Source organism: Crassostrea angulata, chromosome 4 (genome assembly GCF_025612915.1).
Source record: "Crassostrea angulata isolate pt1a10 chromosome 4, ASM2561291v2, whole genome shotgun sequence".
Classification (NCBI taxonomy): domain Eukaryota; kingdom Metazoa; phylum Mollusca; class Bivalvia; order Ostreida; family Ostreidae; genus Magallana; species Magallana angulata.
Window position 1 is genome coordinate 9,180,819 of NC_069114.1, and position 27,578 is coordinate 9,208,396.

At 34.5% G+C, this 27,578-nt stretch overlaps 2 protein-coding genes and 1 pseudogene across 2 annotated transcripts; 2 read left to right on the forward strand and 1 right to left on the reverse strand.

The window, feature by feature from the left end:
• LOC128182348 (RRP12-like protein) overlaps window positions 1-23,644 on the forward strand; it is an 89,653-nt pseudogene extending 66,009 nt beyond the window's left edge.
• LOC128182343 (piggyBac transposable element-derived protein 4-like) lies at window positions 5,325-6,679 on the forward strand. Its single transcript, XM_052850940.1, has 2 exons — window positions 5,325-5,553; window positions 6,294-6,679. The coding sequence occupies exons 1-2, from the start codon at window positions 5,349-5,351 to the stop codon at window positions 6,635-6,637; spliced, it is 549 nt and encodes a 182-aa protein (XP_052706900.1). The 5' UTR covers window positions 5,325-5,348; the 3' UTR covers window positions 6,638-6,679.
• Window positions 7,183-11,209, reverse strand: LOC128182333 (E3 ubiquitin-protein ligase TRIM71-like). The gene is made up of 2 exons (XM_052850929.1): window positions 10,974-11,209; window positions 7,183-9,460 (listed from the first exon to the last, which is right to left on the reverse strand). Exon 2 carries the CDS (start codon window positions 9,414-9,416, stop codon window positions 7,749-7,751), a length of 1,668 nt encoding a protein of 555 aa, XP_052706889.1. The 5' UTR covers window positions 9,417-9,460; window positions 10,974-11,209; the 3' UTR covers window positions 7,183-7,748.
• Window positions 23,645-27,578: the final 3,934 nt, after the last annotated feature.

Sequence of the window (27,578 nt, forward strand, 5' to 3'; positions counted from 1 at the left end):
TAAACATGTAAGTCCTTCAAAGATACGATTTTTCTTTGAATCCTGCAAACTTATTTTGAACAAAATAATAACATTTCATGTACTGTATAGTATATTTCATGTTTCTTTGAATCAATACGACATTAGTTTCAGTTTGATGGCATATGCGCGGATCCAGAAAGAATTCCTATGGCGATCCAAGTGATAAAGATGTTTTCCGGGAGGAGAGCGGATGGAGAGTGCGAGGCCTATTTTAGGTAACTTTACAAGGAGAATTTAAGAAGTTTGATTTTTTTTTTGGGGGGGGGGGGGGGGTAAGTTTGTCAGGAACATCCCCTTACCCCGGTCCAGTCTCCCACCAGGGGGGTCAGTGGATGAACAGCTAGAATAAAAATTTAATCATTTATATATGATAAATAGATACATGTATATAATTTTGTTTAATTCACATCACATTATTTCTCTGATTAAAGTTTTATTGATTAAAACTCATAAAATCCATACTTAGCATCAGAGACATGGCTCTGATAGCATAATCATGTATTAAAAAACCCATTTACTCATTGTCTAAATACATTTTCAGGAAGATGTCTGATCAGATCAGGAAATTAAACACTCAAAGAAAAGAAACCCAACAAGGGCCTGGATATCTTGGATGTGGATTTTCTGAAGCTTTGAACATTCAGCAGAGAAAACAAGGCTGTTAAAAAATCACACACAACTACTCTAAATCTTAAGATTTAAGGTAAGTAATGCTAATTAGCTAAGACAGTTTGTATTCTACTTGGGTTAATATACCTGTATCACTCCTCTTTATAAGTAATGGGCCTCAGTCCCTTTGTGGCCTCGCTCCATTGCTGGTAAAGAATTGAGTGCTACACGTCCATTAACTTTCATCATTAATGCATGTAACAAAAAGTTTGTTCAGATAACCACATGTAAGTTAAACATATAGAGACCATTACCTTGTTTCATGTTAATTACAAAGACTGTTGACATGCTATAGATAAACTGTCATCTTATATGCATCAAATGATGAAGAGAGTTTGTTTCAATATGAATATTGAGTTATTTAACCCTTTCAACGCCAAAGCGACAAAAAAGTCGTCACTTGTCGTTATGCCAAAGCGACGTAAATGTCGTTTTTTTTTACTTATCTAGAATTTATCCGAAAAAGTTATAAACGTGTGGAAAAGTTCCAAATAAACAGATGGTAAATAAAAGGTTTGTGTTATATTATAAATTGTATGTATGATATAGCTAAAATTGACGTCATTTTACCCTAAATTGACGTCTATTTCAGAGGCCCATGGTTTAGTGTAGTTGACCCCCAGACATTCCAGCTGCCGGAGCCAGATTTTACAGAAAATGCTGGGCCCGCCAACTTTGGTCCTGGTATGGCAATTCTGGACTTTTTTGTGAAATTCTTGCATGCCGATGATGATAATGATATAATAGATATTCTAGTAAGAGAAACAAATCGTTATGCGGACCAGAAAATCGCCCAAAAAAGCAGACCTCCAAGAATATTGGGGCCACATTCACGATTTCGAAACTGGGTTCCTGTGACATCTGACGAAATGCTTGCATTTATTGGAATAGTGTTGAGCATGGGGATTGTGAAAAAGCCGACATTTGAGTCGTACTGGGAATCGAACCCCCGTGCGTGGTCTTTTGAAACGCCAAACTTTGGGAAAATTATGTCAAGAAATCGTTTCCAGGCCATCCTGCAGTTTCTGCATTGCAGTGACAATTTAGATGTTCCAGAGCCCGGCGAAGAGGGAACTGATCCCCTACACAAGATATCACCTGTCATCAACATACTCAATGAGACATTTGGTAAAAACTGCAGGTAAATTGTACACTTATAAATGAAATTCAGATCACACAATCAATAAATTGATAACTTATTAGAATATTGAATGTGCCGGTAATGCTAAATTCAGCGTGAAAGCGATAATATTTATGAAAGTTTTCGGTAAGGGTAATTTTATGCGTATATATTACACGCACTTTTATAGTAAAAATTTCAGTTTGTTACTATATGTATCTTTTACTTTTATATGTTAATATGTAAATATATTTGCAATTGCACATATCTGTTTATATAAATCACAATAATTGCAGTCAGATATTCTTTATGAATTTCAAAGTAAATTTGAAACAAAGTTCATAGCAAAGTTCATAGTTATTTTCAAATTCTTGAACAGCTTAAACAAGATTTAACCCCCCCCCCTTGCATTTTATGGGTATTTCAAACCTCCCGAGTAGTTCTTTGCGTGTAAAACTGTGTAGGCTTATGAGAAAAGAATCAAGAAACTGGTTATCAAGTTAGCTTAGAATGAATTTGGTTCTTTTTTTATATATCCCATTGATCTATTTGAATATTCCCCATTGAGCTATTTAAGTTTATCCTATTGAGCTAAACAAGGTTTAACAAATTCGACCAAACCCTGAACAATTTTAGCAAATGCACAAAAGACATTGGAGTTACAGAAAAAACTCAAATTTAAACTTATTAGGAAGTCAACGTTAGAACAAATACAATGCCGCAAAATTGTCACAGGATTATCTATTTTTGCGTCTAGAGAATCTCTTTATTTCGAAACAGGGTGGGAAACGATAGTAAAAAGAAAATTTCCAGGCTGAAAACCATGTATAAAATTGATAGAAACCTTTTATCCAATTGTGTAATGGACATTTTCCTAAATAAACGTGTTAATGCATCCAATTATACTACAAGAAATTCACAAAACTATAGTACACCAAAATGTCGATTACAATTATATTAATTCAAAGTGCGAAATTTTTAAAAGAGCGTTGTAACATGGCATTGTTCTTGTCAGATGTAAACTTTTATCGTGCGCTTACAAAAGCAAGTGCACGCAGCAAACTGACCAATGAGGATTTCGGCACATATTTTTTTAATACTCTCGCTAATAACTAAATTTAAAAAAACAACAACTCATAAGCCGTTTAAAATTGATACATGTATATAAATTATTTAGTTAGATTCATAAAATTCCAATTATCTCCGAGTTTCTCAAATGTATTTCGCGTATCATGCAGGCATGGGTTTTGTCAAATACAACACACATACTTTAAACTTCAATAAAGACAAGACCTTTGGAAATTAAAACTATGTGTAAACGAGAAAAAAGTATTCCCATTTTATGGTGGCATATTTCTGCCATCCACGTAGTTTTAGTCAACATAACATATCACGTCAAGTCGAGATAACTATCTCGCCAAGTCAAGATAACTTTCTTGTTTCTCAACAAACTCCGACTTCTATTTTGTCTAGTCTACATAAGCTATCATATTTTGTTGTGATAACTATGAGATAATTTATATTGCATCTTGACTAAAATTTGTTGGATTTGCAAATGCTGCCATCCACAAAACGAGATGATACATGTATAACAATTGTATAAACGTATTTTGGAACTCATTATTCAATATTCCCGTACGTTTCTAGAAAGGCATTTGTGCGTAGTCAAAATGAAATATACCGAATTGCCCGTCAATTGGTGTCTGGTCAGTTATCTTTTAGTTGATCTTCAGTTGCAAAATTCATATATGAATCGGTAGTTAACATGATTATATAAATATGCTGACTATAGAGCTTTATATGCACCTTGAATAAAAGACTAATGACGCAAGGTTGATATTGAATTACATGTTAATTAGATTAACTCATACAATTAAAGATTATAATACTTTTAAAAAACAGTTTTCAGAAAATTATTTTTAATATGTTTTAATTAGCAAGGAAAACAAAACAAAAATATTAGGATAAAGTAGAAATACAAACAATACATGTAGAACCATATACGGAAGGTAAAAACATGTTTATTTTAATTCTTAGCACAACACTTTCAATTTCATGTAGTTTTAAGTATTAAAGACAGTTCAACTTTATAAATATAATAAAATGACGTACAGTGTTTAATAATAGGGAAAATGAATATCAGCATATTTAATATATATTTTGAAGACAGCCTGATAATTTTCATTAATATTCCTCGATGCAGAATAAAGGAGTCCTTGGTAATTAGTTCCAATATTCTATTATCAAATATCTATTCATAACTTATCTTGTTTTGTGAATGGCAGTATTTGCAAAGTTCATGAGTTTTATTCAAGACACAAGATAAATTATCGAGATAGCTATCCCAACAAAAAGTCGGTTTCGGTTAAGAAACTAGAAATTTATCACGACTTGATGAGATAATTATTTTGACTTTACGTGGTATACTATGTTGACCAAAAATTATGTGGGTGGCAGAAATATGCCACCATACCATTTCTATTTTATCAAATGCTTAAACCCAGCGATATGTTGTTAATTCCAACTCATTAAAAAACAAGCCCCCCCCCCCCAAGAAAACTCTCAGAGCGCTCGCTTAAAAATACTTCCCCGAGCAAAATGTTGCTGCTTTTATAATTATTTTATCATCATTTAAATTGATGAAAAAAACTTCTTGAATACTACACTGCAAACACATGCACTTCGTACACGTGCAATGAATTACAAAGTAATGAAAAAAACCAATGTGTCATGCTTTGGATAATTGTCAGAAATTAATATGTATAGTCAATACTAGTTAAGCCTTGGTCACTTTTTTGTTAATATTTCCTGATTTAATTATTATGTTCTTTCAAGTCTAAATCAAGATGTCTGTGTAGACGAACGCATGGTTGGCTTTAAAGGCAGGCATCAGTTAAAGCAGTATATTTCCAACAAGAAGGCCTACCGATGGGGTATAAAGCTCTGGGTGTTGTCAGACTCTATCACTGGGTACACGCACCACATCAATGTTTACAAAGGAAGAAGGAATGAACGCCGTAGTCCGAATGGACAAGTATGTTGTCCTTTAATGCGCGCTTTTGTTAAACATTTTGGTTATATCTTAATTATTTCAATATAATGCACAAGTATTTGTAGCTAATTTTAATCCCAGAAATGATATGAAACGCACCCTGCTAATGTTAATAAGGAATTTTCTCTACGGTTATCAGGCAGTGATGGATCTGATGGAACCTCACTTTTACAAGGATCACCATGTCACTTATGACAGCTTTTTCACAAGCCTTGCTCTCGTCTACGACCTTCTGGATAAGGGAACTCACAGTACCGGCACGGTCATAAAAACTCGAAAGGGGATGCCTTCCAGTTTCAAAACCACACCAATTCAGAAGGGAGAGATTCGCGTGAAAACAAGGGGTGGAGTCATGGCAATTCTTTGGGCAGACAGAAGAGTAGTTTCCCCACGGTACGTACATGTTGTATTTAGATTAGATATACCACGCCGTCGTTTGACGATTAAATAAGCCCCCTCCCCTTTCTCTGCAATATCTTTAATTTAATGAAAACTATTATCTGCAAAAGATTTGTACAGACAACAAATGGCAAAGGACGAGACATCTCTGTACCAGCAGTTGTTGAAAAATACAACCACACAATGGGAGGAGTCCATCGGGGGGACCAATCAATTCTACAGTTTGAACCCCAGTTCAAAAGTCTAAAAATGTGGAGAAAGCTCCTCTTTCACAGTCTTGTCACAGCAGCGGGTATTGTATGATTTCATATTTTCATTAAAAATTAAACTGTTTTAGTGTTGATGGTACACGAAGAATCGCAAACATATAGGTTAACTTATTTAAGATTCAGAAATTTGAAGGTAATTGTAAAAACCCCATCATGATTCGAACTCATGACTTCTACAGATGAATAGTTTCACAAAGATTTCCTAAGATTATCGTCAGTGCACTAGCTATAACAATACCCGCTAACCATCTGCGCATGCGACCAGATAATCTTAAAAAAAATGTTAAAATCAAAAGTATATACAAAAGAAATTAATTGAAGAAATATATGTATATTTTGATAGTTCTAAAGTTTTCAGTTAAGAATTTAAGTGAACAAGTCCTAATAATTCGTTTTTTCTTGTATTTAGTTCAACTTTAATATGCATGTAATTCATTTCATTATAAATAAACAGTCGCCATGTCCCTAAGACATCGGTTTACCTGTCTTAAAGTTAAGACATAACTTAGTAATTTCATAAGGTGAGACTGGAGTAGTGAAACGGATAAGTAATGAACTTAGGAAAAAGTTCTTTCCTAATATATAACTTAGTCCTAAGTATGCTTTGTGAAACGGGCCACTGACCCATTGCGCTACACTGTTAGCTAATGATTTTGATGGAAAAAAATAATTTTACTTGATTTTATTGTTTATTTCGATAGGAAGTATGTCACAATATAGAGTTGTCTCTTACAAGCATAAACATTTCATAATTGTTTTTCAGTTAACGCATTTATTTGCTACCGCGACACTTTCCTGGTTCAGCAAAAATTGAACCATCTAAAATTCCATCAGCAACTCTGCCAGGAATTGATAGGAGGATACAGGCAGGGTAGCAGAAACAGACAGATGAGATTGGTGCCTGTACAGCACAGAACCTTAGCGAGGCTCACCGAGAGGCATTTCCCGTCCGTCATTCCAGAAGGGAAAAGGAAGAAGTGCGTGGTGTGTGCTGGAAATGACCGTTTCAAGAAAACACGCATCCAGTGGTGGTGTCAAGACTGTGAAGTGGGGCTGTGTGTCGACCGCTGCTTTAGGCTTTACCACACCCGATTTCATTTTAAATAAATGACAAAAATAGCGAAAGAGAAATAAGGGGACTGTGTAAAAGGGGAAAATGAAAAGCAGAGAGAGAGAGAGAGTGAGTGAGAGAGAGAGAGAGACGGAGAGAGAGAGGAACAGAGAAAACAGAGAGAGAGAGACAGAGAGAGAGAGAGACGGAGAGAGAGAGAGAGAGATGGAGAGAGAGAGGAACAGAGAGAACACAGAGAGAGAGAGAGAGAGAGAGAGAGAGAGAGAGAGAGAGAATTGTTGAAGTACCTTTAGCTATTGCTCGCTAAATGTTGTAATAATTTGTAAAATATTGCATCCATTATACGGTTGATTTTTATTGCATTTTGATTACAAAAAAAAATCTGGAAGATTTAAACGAAATACATACGTTATATACGTTATACTCACATGTCGACTTTAACTGATTTCTCTGCTTACGTTGAAACAATGTAAGTTAACTACCGGATAAGATTTTTAACTTATATCTGATAGACATAGAAATAGGTATGATGAAATATTGAATTTATTTAAAGAGTAATAAATACAGTATTGGTGTGCATAATATGTTTATGAAATAAGCAGGTGCGACTTTTTACTTTGCAACTCGACGTCGCGTTTTACCGCATTACTTAACGTTGACGTCATTGTATGGCAAGATGACATTACAGACGTTACTGACTATCGGCGTTGAAAGGGTTAATACACATGGTAACAATGACATAAACAGTCATTTTGTTTACATATACTATACAAGAATGGACAGTCTACATGTAATATGAAAGAAACATTGTTTGCAGAAAAAAGTTGGTGTTAAAATGCTCCTAGTTTGATGACATGCAATATTACAAAATACATGGAAACCTACATGTTATAGAAATACACTGTACAGCCAACAATTTGTTTACATCCAATAGAAAAAACTTACATGACCCGATAACACAGATTATATATATTTTATCTGTAATGATAAATACCTGTATAATATAAACACACACAGTATTCTCATCTAATGTAGATGGTATATTCAGGAGCACTACAAACACTGTCGTTACATGTAATATCTACACACAGTATGTAATATATACTTGGTTCATTTGTTTACATCTCATTTATGCAGTTAATTGATTTACATGTAATATTGGATTTTCTTCACTTTACCTGTGTTCTCCTCAGTCACAAAGAGGTTGTCTCTGGTGTCCACACATAAACCCCATGGATACTGTAAATGACAGTTGTCAATGTAGCGGAGGAACTGTCCGTCCTGATCCAGGATGTGGATATGGTGGTTGTAATAGTCTGTTGTCAGGATCCGACCCTGGCTGTCTGTTGTGCTGCCGTATGGATTAAATAATCCCTCGGTAGTAGAGGGAGGACCAGTGTAGGTAAACCGGAGTTTCCCGGCCTGATTGACCACCACTACTGCACTGGCTGTATTGTCTGACACACAGATATCTAGGTTCCTGTTCTCACTGATGTATTTATAGTAACCAGATGAATAGAGAGGTTGTCCTTTGTCGTCGTACTGAATACTTTGTTTCTCTGTGGAGCCAGAGTAACGCACAACTTTTGTTTGTGTATCATCATCACTGTCCATGACAACCAGGAGGTCACCAGAGGAGGTACTACAGACACCGTGAGGTTTCCACCCCTGTAGTCTGATCACTGTCTGTATCTGTGTATTCTTCACTATGTTCACAGTTCTATCATCGTAATCAGTATAAACTAGATCCCCACTCCTTGTTACTGCTATGTCCTCTGGCTGGTTCCCTGACTTGGTTTGAATGGACTGCAGTAGGTCTCCATTAAGATTGAAAAGCTTCAAAACGTTGTTATTACCATGCACCCATACATCTGTTTCATTCAGGCACGTCACGCCGTATATATATTCATACCCCGTGTCTATAGATGTGATGACATGGGGTTCATCCATCAGAGACCGGTCTAGGGGAGAGGACTCGGCTCCCTGGGGCGGCATGCTGTAGTCTTGTTTCTCTGTTGTAAAAGATAATGCTGACAGAGAACCAAACTGTTTAATCAGCTGATCTGTGTAGATTTCCTGAGGCCTAAAGTTTGGTAAGGACACTTTGTATTTAGGAGGCAATCTTCTGAACTCAGCGTTCCTGGATTTGCACTCAGAGACAAGGCAGACATCTTTGGAGTTCAGTAACTTCTTCAGTTCAGCAATGGTCTGTGTGATTTCAGAAATAGTGTGTGTGATTTCATCTTCCTGTTTATTCAGGACAACCAGGTGTTTGGATTCCATTTCCTCCATGTTAGATTTCAGGTTTGTGATAATGGTGTCTATTTCTCTGTGCCAGACTTCTCCTTGTCTGTCAATTGTTGTTGTCAATTTCTGGGAGTTTTTACTCAGTTCAGCTTTCTGCACTGTGATAATGGATGCACTCTCTTGGTATTTAGGATAAATGAATTTCTCCAATTCTTGCAAATCATTTTGCAACTTTTCCGTTTTGCTTTCAAAGGTTTTAAGAATATCAACTTGTATATGACCTAAATGTTTTTTAGACAAAATACATTGTGCACAAATAGGAATATCACATTGTTCACAATAAAGTTCACATTGTCTGGTGGGATGTTTCCTACACTTGGGATAGTTCAGAGTGGTGAAGTATTGTTTTAGCGACACCACATTATGGACTTTAGAGGAATCTGATAAATGTGTCTCTACACAGTCTTTACACATATGTATATGACAAACTTCACAGTACATGGGGGCCACAGAGTCCTGACACAGGGTGCAGCGTACAACATCCTGGGCGCTGTTCCAGGGGTCCATAGTCAGGGAACCTTTATCTACTATCTAGGAGGATCGATATTTATCTGAAAAGAATTTGGAACATGTAAATACATGTATTGTCAAAATTACATGAAAAATATTAAAAGTAATAGACATCAAATTAATTTTATGCAGTACCTACGTACATGCCATATATTTAAGAAATAAAGTACGAGTTTTCGTGAATGTTGCAGAATAACCTCCGAGGTCGAGAAATGTTGTTTTGAAATATAAAAGCCGAGGCATTAGCCGAATCTTTTATATTTCAATTAACATTTCGAGACCGAGGAGGTTATCCTGCAACATTCACGATAACAAGAACTTTATTTCTATTCTACTAACAGCCCAGTTTTTCTAAAGATCGTTTCTCCTATAGAGAGACGATTTCGATCATTTTGACGGCTGTTCCGTGTAACCCCAACGGTTTTTATAGTAATGTTTACATGACTGTGTATCGATCAAAGGAATCACATGCAGACGACAGAATTTTCTTTGGATTTTTAATACTCTTCACTTAATTATAAAATATCTTTGAATCATATTCCTAATATTTTAAGGGCAATTTAATACGATTATTACAACTACACGTTACATATTTTATGTAAAAACACGCAGTGAAAATGTGCTCGGGTAGTGCTAGGAACAGCGGCATTGATCTCTTAAGAATAAACATTTGAGGCAATACACATCGTTTTGACTGGAACTAACACGTGAAATTGACATGGTTTTAAATTTTTTACGGTTTGAAGTTGCACTTTCATGATCAGTGCGAGACAAATTGGTATTTCTGATCTAATAATATACTGATGACGTTTGTGGTATATTGGAGAATAATGTCCGCAGCATCTCTTTGATCTCGGCAATAACTGTAGTAGAATAATTAATTAATGCCATTACATGCTATTTTTTTTGTAGGTGGAACTTATCTATCAAAAGAAGTTTAAATTAACTTATTATAAATAAATGTTTATAACTTAATATAGTCTATAAAACTGTCAGATTATTTTTTTAAACAATAAAATGCTTTCTTTGGTGATTCAAACGGGATATGAAGGTAGCGACATTGCAGAAAAAATACATAACCCGCGTTTTTTTTTCTGCAATGATCACTACCTTCATTAGCCGAATGAATCATCAAAGAAAGCATTTTTTTGTTTATATTAACATCTTTCTTTTAGCCAATTGATAAATTGATTATGAAAAGTAAGTAAAATTACTGTTAATGTAAGTAAGTACGTTAACTAAAAGAATCAGCCAAATCGTCTCCTATGAGACTTTGAGTCTGACGTCGTCATGATTATTTTGTGCAGATCGTGATTTTTCCTAGGTAGTTGTAGGTCTCAACCAATCGATAAACTGGGGGTGTCAAGTTTGGTCCTGTCACTTTCTTGTCAGTTTCAGCCGCTGTAGATTTCGACCAATCAATAAACGGGGCGTGTAGATTTCAATATGACTGTTTCTATAGAGCTATGAATTAACTATATGTTTCCATAAGAAATAGAGGGAATAATACTTGGTAGATGTAAATATAAATATTAAGTAACTTGAAGAACTTACTTGTTCAAATCCACTGGTAAACTACCATTAACGTCACAACCCAACATGGCGGGTTCTGGGCGTTAAATCTTTGTTCCTGGTCTAGCTCCCAGCTACCCATGGGATTTAAAGGTGGCATTATTATTACATCCTCTGTCCACAATCTACATGTAGATGACAAATTGTTGTTCTTGGTCAACACAATATGGTTATTTCTAAGATCAAAGTCTCAAATTTTTAAAATCAAAGAAAAAACCCCACATGCATAATTATGTGTAAGGTCTCAATCTTTCATATCTATACACTAACCTACCTGTACAGGATCATGTGATTCAGACGACAAGGACAGGTATATCAGATATCTGAGTACTCTCAAATCTAGGTCAAACATTGTTATTAGGTTTAAACAGAAACAGCATTCTTTATTTGGTGAAAACAGAGAAACAGAATAAAACATTCAGTTTTGATTCTTTAAGTTTGTTTTTTAAAAACATGCACCCCACTTAAAATTATATTCTGTAATTGTGTGTGTTGGAGGAGGAGAGGGGATGTATATAGGAATATAGGAATCGGGCTGATCCATTTTAGAAACACTCTTTTGTATTTAAAAGCTTAAGGTTACTCTAAGTTACTCTTTATCTGAGAATGTGTTGTGATTTTTTAAATGTTTTCCAAGGTCAAATTTTAAAGGTCATGGACATGAGTTATAAGTTTCTTTTTAAGAAGACCTATCGATGCTCCAAGGGCTATGTTTCAAATCCCTGCTACTGTATTAATGGCTTTGAGTTCTGTATATGATTTGTATATGAAAGCGTTATACAAACACATTTTTGATTAAAGAGTGTTCTTGTAAGTACATGTTATTAAGTTGCTTTTTGTTTCAAGTTAAATAGAGAAACCTGTAAACATTTGTTTAAACAGTTGTTGAAGTCATTTATTTGTAGGAGTTGTTGAAGTTGTTATTTACTTGTAGGAGTTGTTGAAGTTTTTGTTTACCTGTAGGAGTTGAAGTTCTTATTCACTTGTAGAAGTTATTGAAGTTGTTAACTTGTAGGAGTTGGTGAAGTTGTACTTCACTTGTAAGAGTTGTTTACATGTAGAAGTTTTTGTAGTTGTTGTTTACTTGTTGAATTTGTTGTTTACTTGAAGGAGTTGTTTAAGTTGTTGTTTACGTGTTGAATTTGTTGTTTCCTTGTAGGAGTTTTTGTTTACTTGTAGGATTTGCTGAAATTGTTGTTTACTTGTATGAGTTTTTGAGGTTGTTGTTTACTTGTTGAAGTTGTTGTTTACTTGCAGGAGTTGTTGAAGGCATGCCTGGCCCCTGCTATGGACGGTATCAGTGTATTAGTGACCTCAGCGCCATCTGGTGCTAACAAGCCTCTGCATAAAATTATCAAAGCTAAAAATGGACGCAGAGCTCAGACCTAAGGGTACCAGTTTCATACAGCAAAGGAGCTAGTCCTTCAGGTGTTTGCATTATTATTTGAGGTGCCGTAGGTTGTTTTTTTCTCACTGTTCTTTTATAGGGGACCTCGAGTGAAATTTATCGTGTACAGCCAAACCTGTTTTTATTTTTAAACTTAATGAGTTAAAAAAAAAGACTCTAAGATAAGCAAGATTCCAGATATTATGGTATCGTCTGAAGGTAATAAAAGTGTTTGGCATTTCAAAATCACTTTCATATAAATGTACATTGTGTTCAATTATTTCAATCTACAGGTTTATGAAAAATTTAGTGTCCTCTACTTTACAAAAAGGTAAACTTTGTTTAAAAGACTGTCTAATTGATTTGTCTGAAAGATTGAAGTTACTTAAAGGTTCTTTCATTACTAAAAACAAAAGTAAAATGAACAATGTTATCGATAACAATAGTTTCAAGCCAGTAGGTCAAATTCATACTGTGTGTTGACTGTGTTGACTTGTACTGCTGTATTGTGTCTATACACAGGGTGTGCCATCAACTGTCAAGCTCTGGGACAGTCCCTGATATCCTTACAAAGCAGAGCTTGACCACGCTATTGGAGCAGCCATTAATTATCTCGGACCACGGCATGTTGTGGAAGCTGCATGTGCCTCTCAACATCACAGGAGACGAGTGAGTATAGCTGACGTAAAACAGAGACTGAGGGCAGATATATTTCTATTCCATAATTTGTTGAAAAAAAATATCTGATACCTTTCTTCATTAATTTTGCTGTAAGCTAATGTAAAACATGCATTGGGTGCATTTATGAAGCAGTTAAATGTTCTTGTACATTCTGGGTTTTTTAGCCTCATGTTAACATCGAGTGCATATTGTTGAAGCTACAATATATGTAGAATAAAACCTTCAAATATAATATTCCACAAAGATACATCTTATTTGTGTTGACATTTCAGTAATTACCAATTTAGAATAACTTGGTTGTCCATAAGATTTTGTTTGTTGTTTATTTCAGTGATGACTACACCTTTCCTAGTAGTACTAGTAGAGCTGAAATATATGAGCGAATATAAATTTGCAGAAATAAAAGTCCGATCTGTATTCAAAGCGAAGAAAACCTTCAAAATGTAGAAAAAGGGGGTGCATTTTTAAAAATCTTCTTCTCAAGAACTACCGAGTCCAATTCAACGTAGTTTAGCATAAATTATCCTTATGGGAAGGAAAATATAAATTGCAAAAATTAAGTGCTAACTCTGTTTCAAATCTGAGTTATTACGAAAATAATAATAAAGGAAAGACGTGTTTCAATCAGTTTAATAGCTTCGGGTTCGGCATACGGTAAAATGAGTAGGCAAGACTTGGCCTGAGCAAAACAAAAGATTGGCAGGTATTAATCTGCCAATCTCATTAAAATTTCAGGATATTTGATGGATCAGTATATTTGTATTCGCTGTAAATATTGCTGCAAAATAATGCGTATTTGGAATTGACGATTGCCGATCTGCCCCGGCTTTTATTTTGCCACGGCCCGGGTTTGCATACCCATTTTACCAAGACTCGTATTCCATACTTCTAAAACGAGATCTTTGTTTAAAGCAGCCATGACATTATACGAAAAAGGGTCGATCTGACTATGATGAATTTGCTTGCTATGCAACAGTTCGCGTTTTTGAAACATGCAAAATATATTGGTGCCGATTTTGTGAAGTAAATTGAGGCTAAATATTTCAATGCGTTGACAGTTTTCACACATATCGTTTATGATAGCTTGTTCTGATTTTCGTTTCGTTTTCATTATTTATGCTTTGTAACCTGGGAACTATCGTCTGTATTTCGTGATTTTTACGTATCAAATCAAACAGAGACTTCGGTAAATCAAACAGTTAACTGTTTACCTGCGCAAATTAAGCAAAATCTGATGTATCAAAAAAATACTGAAATACAATTCATTCTATCGGTAATTCGGCATTATCTTTTGCGTAATGGTAGTGTGACGGTCAGACCGGTTCGAATACCGGCGCCAGATAGCTCAGTTGGTAGAGCACCTGACTAGAGATTCAGGGGGCCCGGGTTCGAAACCCGGTCTGGTCCGTCATTATTTCTCCCATCCCGTTACATTTGGTGCCGTGACCAACCCCAGGAACTGACAGGTGAATTCCTGCCAGGGGAAGAGCCTGGGGTGATCTTCGAGGGCGAAGATCATTTAAGGGGGGAGGAATGTGATGGTTAGACTGGTTCGAATACTGGCGCCAGATAGCTCAGTTGGTAGAGCACCAGACTAGAGATTCAGGGGGCCCGGGTTCGAAACCCGGTCTGGTCCGTCATTATTTCTCCCATCCCGTTACAGTAGATTAATGCAATAGGTTTTGTTGAGATGCTCGCCATTTATTCAGTTTAAATAGTCTTAGAGTTTGATATTGCTGACGGAAATATGTAGGTATATACATGTATATATATGATTCATTTCGAAAAAATAAATTGTGTTCTTTATTTGTTATAGTGCATGTTTCTTGCGTTTAATTGTTTACAATTTCTATTTACTAACCATATTTGAGTGTTAAGCTTCGAATTATAAGCAAGATACAGAGAATTGCTCACAATTCTATGTTTGTACACATATCTTAAAAACTAAAGATTAAAAAAATATAAAAAATTGTCAATATTTATTAAGAAAATGTTCAAAGTCTGTTCTTCCAGAAACAAACTTTAACAACTTATTATATTGCAAACTGAACCCCTTTTCGTCATTATTACTCCTACTGTACATGTGATCCTTGACTGTGTTTGTGTTCATTGGTATAAACTGATTTTGAACCTCAAATACCAGTGAAATGGTTTTGAGTGAATAAAAGAATTGAAAATCTTAGGCCATTCTTTTTTTCCATTTTAAATGCTGAATATGAAATACCAAGTTAAAAATCTTAAGCTGAATGTAATACACTCATGTGAACAAAATATGACTCAAACCTAGGCGAACTGTGAGCTCTGTATCTTGCTTATATTTCTACGATTGACGCTGAAATTTTGGTTGAACATTAGAAATTCTATATGAATTAGAGTATGTTAAATACTTGTACAAACAAAATAAAAGAATGATATTCTCAATCTGTATATATACCTACTCTCTGGGGCCCCCTCTTTATACAATAAATAATGTGAAATCTACATCAATTTTGATAGTTTTTCAGACACGAGTAAATAAAAACGACATCTTTAAAACAGTCTCCATAGTTCTGACACATTTCTGTTGCGGGGATAAAGTAATTATCGCTATTCCTAAGAACATATCACAGCGGAAATTTATCCTGGTTTGTGTGCAAAGTAAATAACAGTCATTTAATTATAATGGAGAATACAAATAGAATTGTGGAATGTTTTAAATTTGTGAAATTGAGCACATTGAGGTACAATTATTCTTCACATCTATACATGTAGGATTTTTTAAATAAAAAGCAATAAGTATTATATATTTTTATACCCCCACTCCGAAGGAGAGGGGTTATACTGTTTTACCCTTGTGTGTCTGTCTGTCTGTCTGTCCGTCCGTCCGTCTGTCTGTCTGTCTGTCCGTCCGTAACAAAAATTTCTGTCGCATATATCTCAGCAACTATTTATTGCAGATGCTTGAAATTTTAACACAGTGTTGTTTAAGGCATGCCATATCGTGGGATATATTTTTGTACCAATCGAACGTCAACTTCCTGTTAAATGACGACTTTGCTTATTTTTTAACCAAAATTTTCAAACAAATTTTCGTCAAAGATTTCTCAGCAACTATTTATTGCAGATGCTTGAAATTTTTACACAAAATTTGTATAGGCATGCCATATCGTGGGATATATTTTTGTACCACTCGGACGTCAACTTCCTGTTAAATGACGACTTTGTTTATTTTTAGCCCAAATTTTCAAAACAAATTTTTGTCAAAGAATTCTCAGCAACTGTTTATTGCAGATGCTTGAAATTTTAACACAGTATTTGTAAAGGCATGCTATATCGTGGGATGTATTTTTATACTAATCGGACGTCAACTTCCTGTTTAATGAGTACTTTGTTTATTTTTAGCCAAAATTTTCAAACAAATTTCTGTCAACGATTTCTCAGCAACTATTTATCGCAGATGATTGAATTTTTGACACAGTATTTGTATAGGCATGTTATATCGTGGGATATATTTTTGTACCAATCGGGCGTCAACTTCCTGTTAAATGAGTACTTTGTTTATTTTAGCCCAAATTTTCAAACAAATTTTCCTCAAAGATTTCTCAGCAGCTATTTATCGCAGATGCTTGAAATTTTAACACACTATTTGTTTCGGCATACCATATTGTGGGATTTATTTCTGTACCAATCGGATGCCAGCTTTCTGTTAAATGTCGACTTTGCTTATTTTGCATATTCACATCAGAGTGGGGGTATCACTAGTGAGCATTGGCTCACAGATATCTTGTTTTTTCAAAAATACAATAACTAGTAAGTAGTTGATGAAAAAAATGTACCTATATGCTCTCATATATTTTGATCACTTTACAAAGTGGGGGGGGGGGGGGGCAGAACGAAAATATAGGGAATTGGAAGTTAACAACTTAACAGTGTACCCCTACCAAATGTTTAGTTTTATATCTTGCGTAGGATTTTCTTATTCTGGTAAAAAATAGCATTTCATGAAGGTTCAATGTCAAATATTACGTGTATGCAAAAATAAGTGTAAAATTCGAATACTTTACAATATTTATTATTTGTTATTCTACCGATGGACCATATGGCACAATATCTTTTGAACGCGCATTGTTGCTCAGGTGAGCGATGTGGCCCCATGGGCCTCTTGTTTAAGTTAAGATGAAATTGATTCCTTAGTTGTATACCGGTACATACATGTAGTGCTATTTTCGCCAAATTAAAGTTAACATTAAAGATACATGTACCACCCCCATTTATTATATTTGCCCTAATGTTCTTTATTTTGCTTATTGTAGGCAAGCTTTACTGGGTCTTCTTCTTGTGATGTTACCTCTTGTAGAGAAAATGCAGGTGAAGGAAATTTTCCAACTTGTGACACAGTTTCTATCAGTGAGTTGAACTATACAGTCCTTTACCAGATATAGTATTTCTATCAAATCGCAGGTACATTAAATAGTGAATGCCAAAATTGTATCATACAGTAAAACTCGTTCAGTATGAACACGGGTATAGCGAATTCTCGGATATTGTGAAGTTTTTTGTAGTCCTCGGTAAAATTCTTAACAAATCTTTGCAAAATTTTACGTTTATAATGAATTTTATTTGAACTTTAAATATTCTACAGTAACTGAAACTGTAAATAATTGAAAGTTTTGGTGAATTGGGCAAAATAAAGAGAGGACAAATGCATGTGCATGTTTATTGTGTAGAACTCTCTAATGTTCTTTCTCTGTCTCTTGTGCTCACTTTCTTTAGATGTACAAGTATTGATTTTAAACTAGTGTTTTCTCATAAAGAAACAAAATGAATTTCAAGGTTAAATTAAGAGTATTTTGTCTCGTTTCCAGCCTCGTCTGCGCTGTTTAATCAACATATTCAAGTTATTGCCAGAGGAGCAGAAGGACTTCTTGTTAGTTGTTGTACCAGAGGTAAATGTCAATATCATTAAGGTAATGGTCTCTTAGAGAAATCTTCCTAACGAATGTAAAGGAGTCTAAGCTGTGATGAGAAAAGAAGTTTAATGTAATACTTGTATTGACATTTTGGTAAATGTAAATGTCAATGAAAAATTATATATACCTGGTAGATAGATATAACATTAAGATTTTGTATTGATCGAGAAATAAATTGTCATTTTTCTTTTAATAAGCGTAAAAAATTCAGAAAGAAGGTTAATTAAGTGTAATTGTTTTTGTTTTTAGAAAAGAAAGCATTTTAGAAATTGAATTGAAAATGCATTGAGAAAATTTTTAAGACAGGCAATCTTGCAAAAAAAATGCACAAGCAATCTTGCAGAATAACTGCACATTGTTGTATTTCCCTACAAACTGTGGACATTTTAGGGCTAGGTAGTACATATATTGTAGTACAGATCTTCTTAAATTTACCTTGAGTTTTCGACAGGCAATTCTGTGCACCAAAGAGATAGGAGAGAAGAAACGATGGAATGAAGATGAAAACGGTATTATATTCAGTTGGTTTCTTTCAGCATATATTTAGAGCTTAGAAATAAATTTCATGTTGTAGATTTACTTGAGACAAATAATCCATCAACAAATACCTAGTACATGTATTAACATACAGGATTACAAATTCAGTATATAACAGGTACTCGCTGTTTAATGTACATGTTCCTGTTCACTTGTATAACAGTTTTTTTTTCTTTCTGTATGTAACAGGTTTTAATTTTATTGGGTGTGACAGGTGTCCTCACTCCTCAATAACAAGTGCTTTCTCATTAACAGGTGCCCTAGAGGACTATTTCCAGATGGTGATGGCAGGACTTGGGGTTCCCCACAGATGGTCAGCTCCACCTTGCTGGCTATCACTCGCATTCTCTACGAGTTCAAAGGTAAGTGGCTGAAGTAGTGTACAATTAAAAATAAATTGCATACTGATCTTGTTCTTGCTGCAATTGTATCTTTCACATATTAATATTGGTTCACATGAGTTTTATCATTTTTCACCAAGACATTGTTGTTAACTTTAAAATGTTGTTGTCTACAGCCTCCATCAGTTCCTCGTTACTGGAGACAATCGTGGATAACTTGTGTATATTACTGACCTCCAAGACGAGAGAAGTGGTCAAAGCAGCTCTGGGCTTCATGAAGGTCCTTCTCTTCGCCTACCCAGACACTGTGCTGGCACCACACTTTGTAAACAAATTGTAAGCTTGGCTATTGAAACTAAATCTCAAGTTAATCTTAATGTTATTTAATGTGTCAATGTTCAGATATGCACTGGCTGATTGGAATGAATCACTGTTGTATTTTTCCTCTTTTCTAGATGTCTAGTCTTGTATCACAGAAAGAGGATTGCAAACACCTTTTCAGGTTTAAAGCAAAGGAAATTTATGCCAAACTAATCAAGAAATTTGGGTAAAACTTGGATTTTTTATCATTTTCTTTAAACACTTTAAATATGTACTATTACATACATGTTCATTTTTGCAAGTTAAACCAACTACAATGAGGCTCCATTTAAATAATGTACAAAGCTTAAAGGGATGGAATGGCATGTTTTGTAATGGAGAATTATTTTAATGCAGTAGTTATATAGATCGATGTACATGAATGCAGGATTTTGTAGTTTAGTAGCAAGTATATTTTGAAATTAATAACTGGTTCCAGGTATGAGACAATCTTTGGCCTCTCACCACCAAGTATTCACAAGGTGTTGGTAAACATAAAGAAGACCCAGGAGATAGCGAAGAAGAAGAAGAAGGAGGAAAAAGAGGAGGAGTCGGAAGAAGAGAGTGATCAGGAGCACTTCAAGTCCCAGCCAGAGAGGTACTTTGTGCATGTATACATGTTTTTATTTTTCCTCAGCGTTTGATTGGTCAAATTTTATTAAATGATCATATTAAAAATTCTGTAATAAATCTGAGGCTTATAAACCTTACTATGCTAAAAAAAGAAAATTAATAAACCTTGCTGTATATAATAAGGATAATTTAAAACTAATGTTAACTTGTTATAAGTGTGTCCAGTGCATCAATGTTAACTCCATCAAGATTTCTCTAAATCTCTTTGAATTCCAACAGCATGGATGAACTTCTGAGGGACACTGACTCTGAGGAAGAAGGAGAGACGAAGGGGGCACGCAAACCAAGGGACAGAACTCAGGCTAAACTGGCCTGGCTACAAGAAGGAGGGGACATCATGGACTTCCTGGACCCCAGTGCATCCAAGAAAGTTCTTGGTAAGTTACAGGAAATGCTCCATTTTAAGGGGGCGTATTGTGTTACAGGTTTGGAAAAACTGGTATAAATAAAATGAGGCAAGTCCTTTGTGACAAACAAAACACAAAATATACTTTTTATGCCCCCCTTCGAAGAAGGGAGGACATATTGCTCTGCTGCTGTCTGTTGTTCGGTAGGTCAATCAGTCTACTAACACTTTCCGTTCTTTTTCTTGATGAACATATTGAAATGAAATTTATTATACAGGTTTATCATGATAAGACCGCGGAACATTAACTGGCAAGATTGGAAATATACAGCTTACGTCAGTTTCACTTGTTACAGTCAAAACATTTGAAATTAGCGGGAACAAATTGACACGGGCGTCAGAAAAAAACAATGGATTGAAACTGTAGTTATAAAAAATGTATTTAATTTTCAATCCACCTCAGCATTTCTAACTTGTATAATAATGTAAAGCGATCGGAGAACATTTTAATTAGTATCAGAAAAGCGGTTGAAAAACGTTTTATTTCATCAATAATTATATAATCTGCAAATGTGAAAAGATACCAATTCGGAGACATCATACGCAGGGCAAAGCATTGTTCGATGACTTCTTATATGAAACATTTTATATATTCTATTATTGGATATAATTCTAATCTTATAAATGGGAACTTTGACTGTTCTTCTCTGTGAATAAACCCCGTTTCAATTATGGACCCACTTTATATCAGACTTTTGACGACTGATTCTCTGAAGTCATCGGACAATGCCTTGCCTTGCGTATTATCTCCCGAATTGAGATCTTCTCATATATGCTGATTATATACTTATTGGTAAAATAATTTTTTTTTCAATCACTTTGCTGATACTAAATATAATGTTTTCCTATCGCTTTAATTTGGATGTATGTACGTGTACAGTTTCAATCCAATGTTTTCTCAGACGTCCGTGTCAATTTGTTCCCGCCCATTTCAAATGTTTTGACTGCAACAAGTGAAATTGACATACGCTGTATATTTTCAATCTTGCCAGTTAATATTCCGCGGTCTTAATATCTAGGTCAAGTTAGATATTGGGTAGGATCGAGCAATTTCGACAGAGTTATGGCCCTTGGACGAAGAAAAATTCCAGTTATTTGCAGTTTCTGCTCATTTTCTTCGCAGGGGATGAACATATTGAAATGAAATTGTGTATACAGGTTTATCTTTATAATATCTAGGTCAAGTTTGATTTTGGTATGATAGAGCAATTTTCGACAGAGTTATGGCTCTTGGACATAGAAAAATTCCAAATATTTGCTGTTTACGTTCATTTTCTTTGTGGATGTTTTCAAGGGGGAGGGTATATTTTTGATCCATGTTGATGTTTAAGTGGACATGCATTTAATTGCACGTGATGTTGAAAAACAATTCAAGGCTGTCATTGACGTTTGCAATATTTCATTTATAGCCACAAAGCCAGGAGAAAAGAGAGAACAAAATACAAAGAAGAAGGAAGCTGACTTTAAGACAGCTCCTGATGGACGCCTGATCATTACTGAGTCGAGTGACGAGGAAGGTAAAAAATCTTCTTGGGTGCAAGAAATAGTGACAAAATAAGATAAGATCAGGGTCACAGATACTCTTTATTATGTTCATGGGAGTCTCGAGATATATATAAGAATAAATAAAATCAGGGTCACACAAACTGTTTATCATGTTTATAAGTGTATATATAGAGTTATACAGCATGTTAGAATGAAAACAAATTAGGGACAATCTTCCAACACCCCCTTCTTAAAGAGTTGTTGATGAATAGAAAAGTTTGATCCATGCTATTTAATATATGATAGACTTCTACTGGTTCTTGCCAAAAATATTTCTACATTAGATGCAGATATCTGTTTAATATTCTAATTCATGGTAGGTACAGTTTTCATTATCATTAAATGTAATATTGCAGAACCTGAGAAAATGGCAGGTGATGATGATGAGTTAGATGACGTATTGAATGCCATTGAGCAAGGTGCAGGGAATGTTAAGGTAAATAATGAAATCAGTTTATCACAAAAGTGTTTCATGCAGAGGAAATATTCTCCTGCCATAAATGAATCTTTTAACATGAATCATTTTTGTGACAGAAAAACCAGGAAGAGGAAGGTGGAGGATTTGGGATCTGATGAAGAAGGGCCGGCTCCCAAATATAAAGGTAACATTTTGTGTTGCTCCCCCAACTAATGCCATCATCATTGTATTATCAAAATCAAATAAATTTTAACAAATTTTCATAGCAAACAAACATCTGAGAACATCACAATTACATGGTAACATAAGTCAAAAACAGTCCACTCTCATATTTTTAATGATAAACATTTAGTATAATTTTGTAAATATCTATTCCAAGTTAAGGGTGATCTTATTTTCTTTAGCTGGAGGTGGGGGCATACACAGACCGATTGTGAAGGCCAAGCGGTCGGCTCCTCATGACCCTGCCAGTGAGTACCGAGCCAAGAAAGCCGGAGGGGACATCAAAAAGACGGGCAAGCCGGACCCCTATGTCTACCTCCCACTCAACTTCCAAGCTCTCAACAAGAGGTAAAACACTTGATGCTCCAGAGCATGGAATGACTACTGAATTATTTTATGCAATATACTCAAGAAATCTTATAGAAAAGTTCTCAAAAAGTGTGTCTTTTTTTCCTTGATACTGGCAATTGATAAAGGCAAACTCTCATCTTATATTAGTGTTGCAAAATTACGTTAAATACAGTAGATTCCATATTTAATGTGAGGAATTAATATTCATGTAAAACTGCGAGAAGCAACCCTCGAGAATTTTAAAAGCTTGCTTTTATTTTACAGACAGCTTTGAACTATATGAAATTATGAAATATGAAATTGGTGCTCACGATTTTGTATTCTCACAATTTGATACAAAATGGCAGAATTGCGGAATCAAGTACTTGCTTAAAATAAGGAATTTACAGAATATGGTCAATAACTTTTTAGGCAATTGTGTGCATTTTTATTTGATTATAAATAATAATTCCCTATTTCACCTGTTCAGATTAGAGTTTATTTTTTTAATTTTCTTAGGAAAAAGGCAAAGATGACTGGTCGATTTACAAATCTAGTGAAAGGAGCAAAAAAGGGGGCTAAGAAGGGAGCTAAGAAGAAGAAGATGTGATTAGTACTTGGGCATTCACACGCTGTGTTACTGCCGGATTGTTTTCTGTTGGTTCCGTTTTCATTGACTATTTAAGCAAGATGTTGTTCAGCATGTGTTCTTGCGTTAGTGATTCAAGTGCGGACTTCACATTCTGAACAATCAAGGTTGTTAGGGAAAAAGTTGATGAAGTTGTTCATTATACCATTTGAAAAAATGGTTATCTGATATGGAAAGAAAAAATATTGAATTGTATTAAAGTTATGATAATTCAATATGCATTTTATAATTATGTTTTTTATTGAGTTAAATTATATTTACATGTACATGTAATTGTGTAGTGAGTTATATATCCTTGCAGATTTTTTCTGACGGATTTTTGAAAACACATTAAATAAGATGAGAATATCGCAGAAAATAATCCTGGATTTTGTTCAAGTCCTGTTTAGGATTAGGTTCTTTTCTCACATAAATAGTTTTATTATTATCTTAATTCTTTTTTACAGTTAGAGTAACTGTTGCTTGCGCATTTATTTTACAAAAAACAGTAATACACATGTACATTTTGTACCCTTTAAATAATCCTAAACAACATTTAACCACAATATATAAAGTACATGTAGATGTAAGTGAAACTTATAAGCATCTATTTTCCCCATTGATTAAGTAGAAGGGAAAACCAGGTTTTTGCATTCCTTTTTAAAATATATTTGTTGGGGGAAATACTACAAAAATAATCTGAAAATACGCTACTAGTACTGTATACAGGGTTATTTTCGCCCCTTGTTATTTTCGCCCCGTGTTATTTTCGCCCTTTTACAATTGCAAACAATTTCACTCCGTCTTGAATTCGCCCAGATTCAGTTGTGTTAACAAAGATATTTTTGGCAATTTAGAATTTGCCCAGTTTTTAAAATGCCCTCTTACAACGAGGGCGAAAGATGCGAAAATAAAACGGTGGCGAATATTTCCCTATTATATACAGTATGTAGCGTACAGCTCTTGACAATAAGGATGATTCACTCACGTTTACCCTCTTTCCATCATACAAATGCTCTACAAGGACCTCCATATCAAGGTGATCTGTGGCACAGAACCACCACCAGTCGGGCCTAAAGGGGAATATGATGGACATTTCAACAATCACTCGAAGATCTTGACTTTGCAGATAACATTGCTTTACTAGCACAGCGACAAAAGGATATCCGAAGTAGAACTGATGACCTAGTTAATAGACTTGATATAAATTTTAACGAAACAAAATTAATGAAGACTAATTCAATAAAAGATAGTGGTACCAAAGCAAACAACCACACAATTGAAGAAGTCATCGATTCTGTATGCCTTGGCAGTAAGATCACAACCAATGGAGACTCTGTCATGGGCGTCTAATACAGGATAACAAAAGCCTGTTCAATTTTTGCAAACCTACGGAACATTTGGAAGACATCAAACATCAGGACCTTCAAAACAAACATAATTGGGTCCTCCTACTTGAATCTGAGTCCTGGAAGGTGACAAATACCATCACTCACAAACTAGACACCTTTTAAACGAGATGCCTCCGTAGGATTCTCAAGATACTCTGTCCAGACAAGATCAGCATCTACGAGTTGTACAAGAGAACTCAAACAGCTGCCATATTTGACCTAATAAAAGGAAAACGATGGAATTGGATCGGCCATGCTCCGAGAGAGGAAATATTAGAAATACCAAGGATAGCTTTAAGATTAATTCCACCTGGAAAAAGAAAAAAAGGGGGGGGGGAACAAAGGAGACATGGTGGAGGTCAGTGGAGAAGGTATTGAAGGATCATGGACGGACTTGGGGCATGGTTCATCAGACAGTCTCAGACAGGCAGAAATGGGGGTCCTTGGTGATGGAGGGAGCATTTTTTGAGATTAGGTAAACATTTATTACTCTTCATTGTGAGTAATGAATGCCACCTCGGATATTACGAAGTATTGTAAGGGATGGTCTGCTATACACAGGGCTGAAATAGAAAAAAGAGGGCAATTTGGACTTTCCGTGTGGGTAATCTTGCTATAAAAGGGGAAAACATTACTTTACGTAGAGACAACTTCCAACTTACGTAGAGACAACTTCCATTGGGGGAATCTACTATGTATAGTATTTTCCCTGAGGAGAACCTGCTTTAGCTGTAGCTGTTTTTCTCGGGAAGGGGGGATGGCTAGGGGGGGGGGGGGGGCACTACACAAATCTGGTTTCGAAAAGTTGTTTGAAATGTTAAAGCGAAAATTTATAATATCTCGGCTTTTAAATTTTGAAACTCCCTTTTTTTACTTGAAGTTATTTGGCATAATTCACGACAGTTCATACTTTATTTCTTAAAAAAAGCTAATTCAATTAACGCACAGTCTGTCACATTACTTTATAAAAGTGTTATTAGTATGTTTTTACTCAAATGAATAAAAATTTATTATCAACACGTGCTGTTTTATTCAACGATGATACCACTGCTATCTACCTCGGAACATTCATCTATTTTAAAAATTGATAAAACACAAAAGGGCCTGTAGGTATACATTTTTAATATTAATAATGCATAAATGCATAATCAGGTTTCCAATTTTCTCTGTAAATATTCAAATATTACCATTTACAAAAGCTGGACTAAAAAATAATCATGAAAACATTTTTTCTGAAGAAAACTACAAAGAAAACACAACGAAACAAATCATCCTGAAAATTAAAGGGACTTTAACGATTTGAGATTAAAATTTTTATTTTTTATGTATAATTAAAATGATTAACAGGAGCATTTTAAATGATTGACCAAAATATTGAATGCTAAAGTCAAGATAAAAGCGAGATACAGAGGTAAGAATTGATTGTTATGTAAACAAAGCTCGAGTCTTATAGTTGTTAAAAAAATGTAATATACAGAATTACCATTACTTAGACAAAATGACATGTATATAACAATTTAAACAAACTCAATATCTTCATAAATACCAATTTCAACAAAAGAAAGAGACATATGATTAAAACTTACACCAATACAACACATATGTAAAAATTAAAATATTCGAGCTTAATTTGTTTACAAAACAAAGAACTATGAACCCTGTATCTTGCTGATAACTTGATATTTGATTTTCGAATTTTGACATACCATTGACAAATTCTATATTTATCAGTGTAAACATTGAAAATGGAAAAATAAAATTTTAACATTTTACGTCAAATCGTGTCCAAGTCCCTTTAAATATCAAAGCAGCATACAGGAAGTAACAGAATTCCCACAATTCAGCAGTAATATAAAAAGAAAAGAATGATATTACGTTGACCTAAAAAAGAAATCAGGGTCAACATTAAATTTGATGGACAATATTAATGCATATATGGAATGCACATATGAAAATACTGCTTAATAATTATTCAACATTTTAAAAACTTTTTTGTGGTTTGTATCTTATCAGTATTTCCTATCTTAATGGAATACAGGTACTTTTACTATGTTGATCTAGATATAAAAAGAATGTACATGTAATTAATCGAAAAGCTATTGCAGACATAGTCTTAACTTATGCAGAACCTCATTTCTGGCAACTGGCTTAATTTCTAATCTTTCTTCATATTCAGAATGTAAATCATGCTATTATGAAAGCCTATTATTGTAAAATTTTACAGGAAAGAATTAAAAGTAAACTTGTACACTTTATCACTTTTCAAAATGCTCTTGTAAAATTATGTAGGAACTATCTTATAATTAAATCATTATGGTTTAATCTTTACAATTTGCTAAAAGTATTGCCCTGTAGAAAATGCGTTTTATAGTAATGACTTTTAAAATCATCGTGCACAAATTTGATTATTGATAACTCAATATGCAAAAAATACTAGCTATTCAACTTAGCAATTTGTTGGTATATATATACTAGGTATTCAACGTAGTAATTTGTTGGCATAATAAAGCTTATAGGGTGCCATTTTGTCGGTAAATCTCCTCCTACTGTTTTCAAATAGGATGTTTTTGTTTTGCAGACCATTCGTACACATATTTTAGACGTACATTTTACTTTGATTTTAATTGTCGATAGTTTTTGCTAAAAATACCACATGTTGAACTTTGTTTGATACAAAATGTTTCATAAAGAATACCCCATATGGATATGTTCTGGTAACTCCTACTACAGTTTTCAAGAGAATACCCATTTTGTTTTGC

Coding starts and splice junctions, on each gene's coding strand:
- LOC128182343 (XM_052850940.1), top strand. CDS start 5,349: ATGAAAACTATTATCTGCAAAAGATTTGTACAGACAACAAATGGCAAA. Junction 5,554..6,293: donor CAGTCTTGTCACAGCAGCGG/GTATTGTATGAT, acceptor ATTGTTTTTCAG/TTAACGCATTTATTTGCTAC.
- LOC128182333 (XM_052850929.1), bottom strand. CDS start 9,416: ATGGACCCCTGGAACAGCGCCCAGGATGTTGTACGCTGCACCCTGTGT.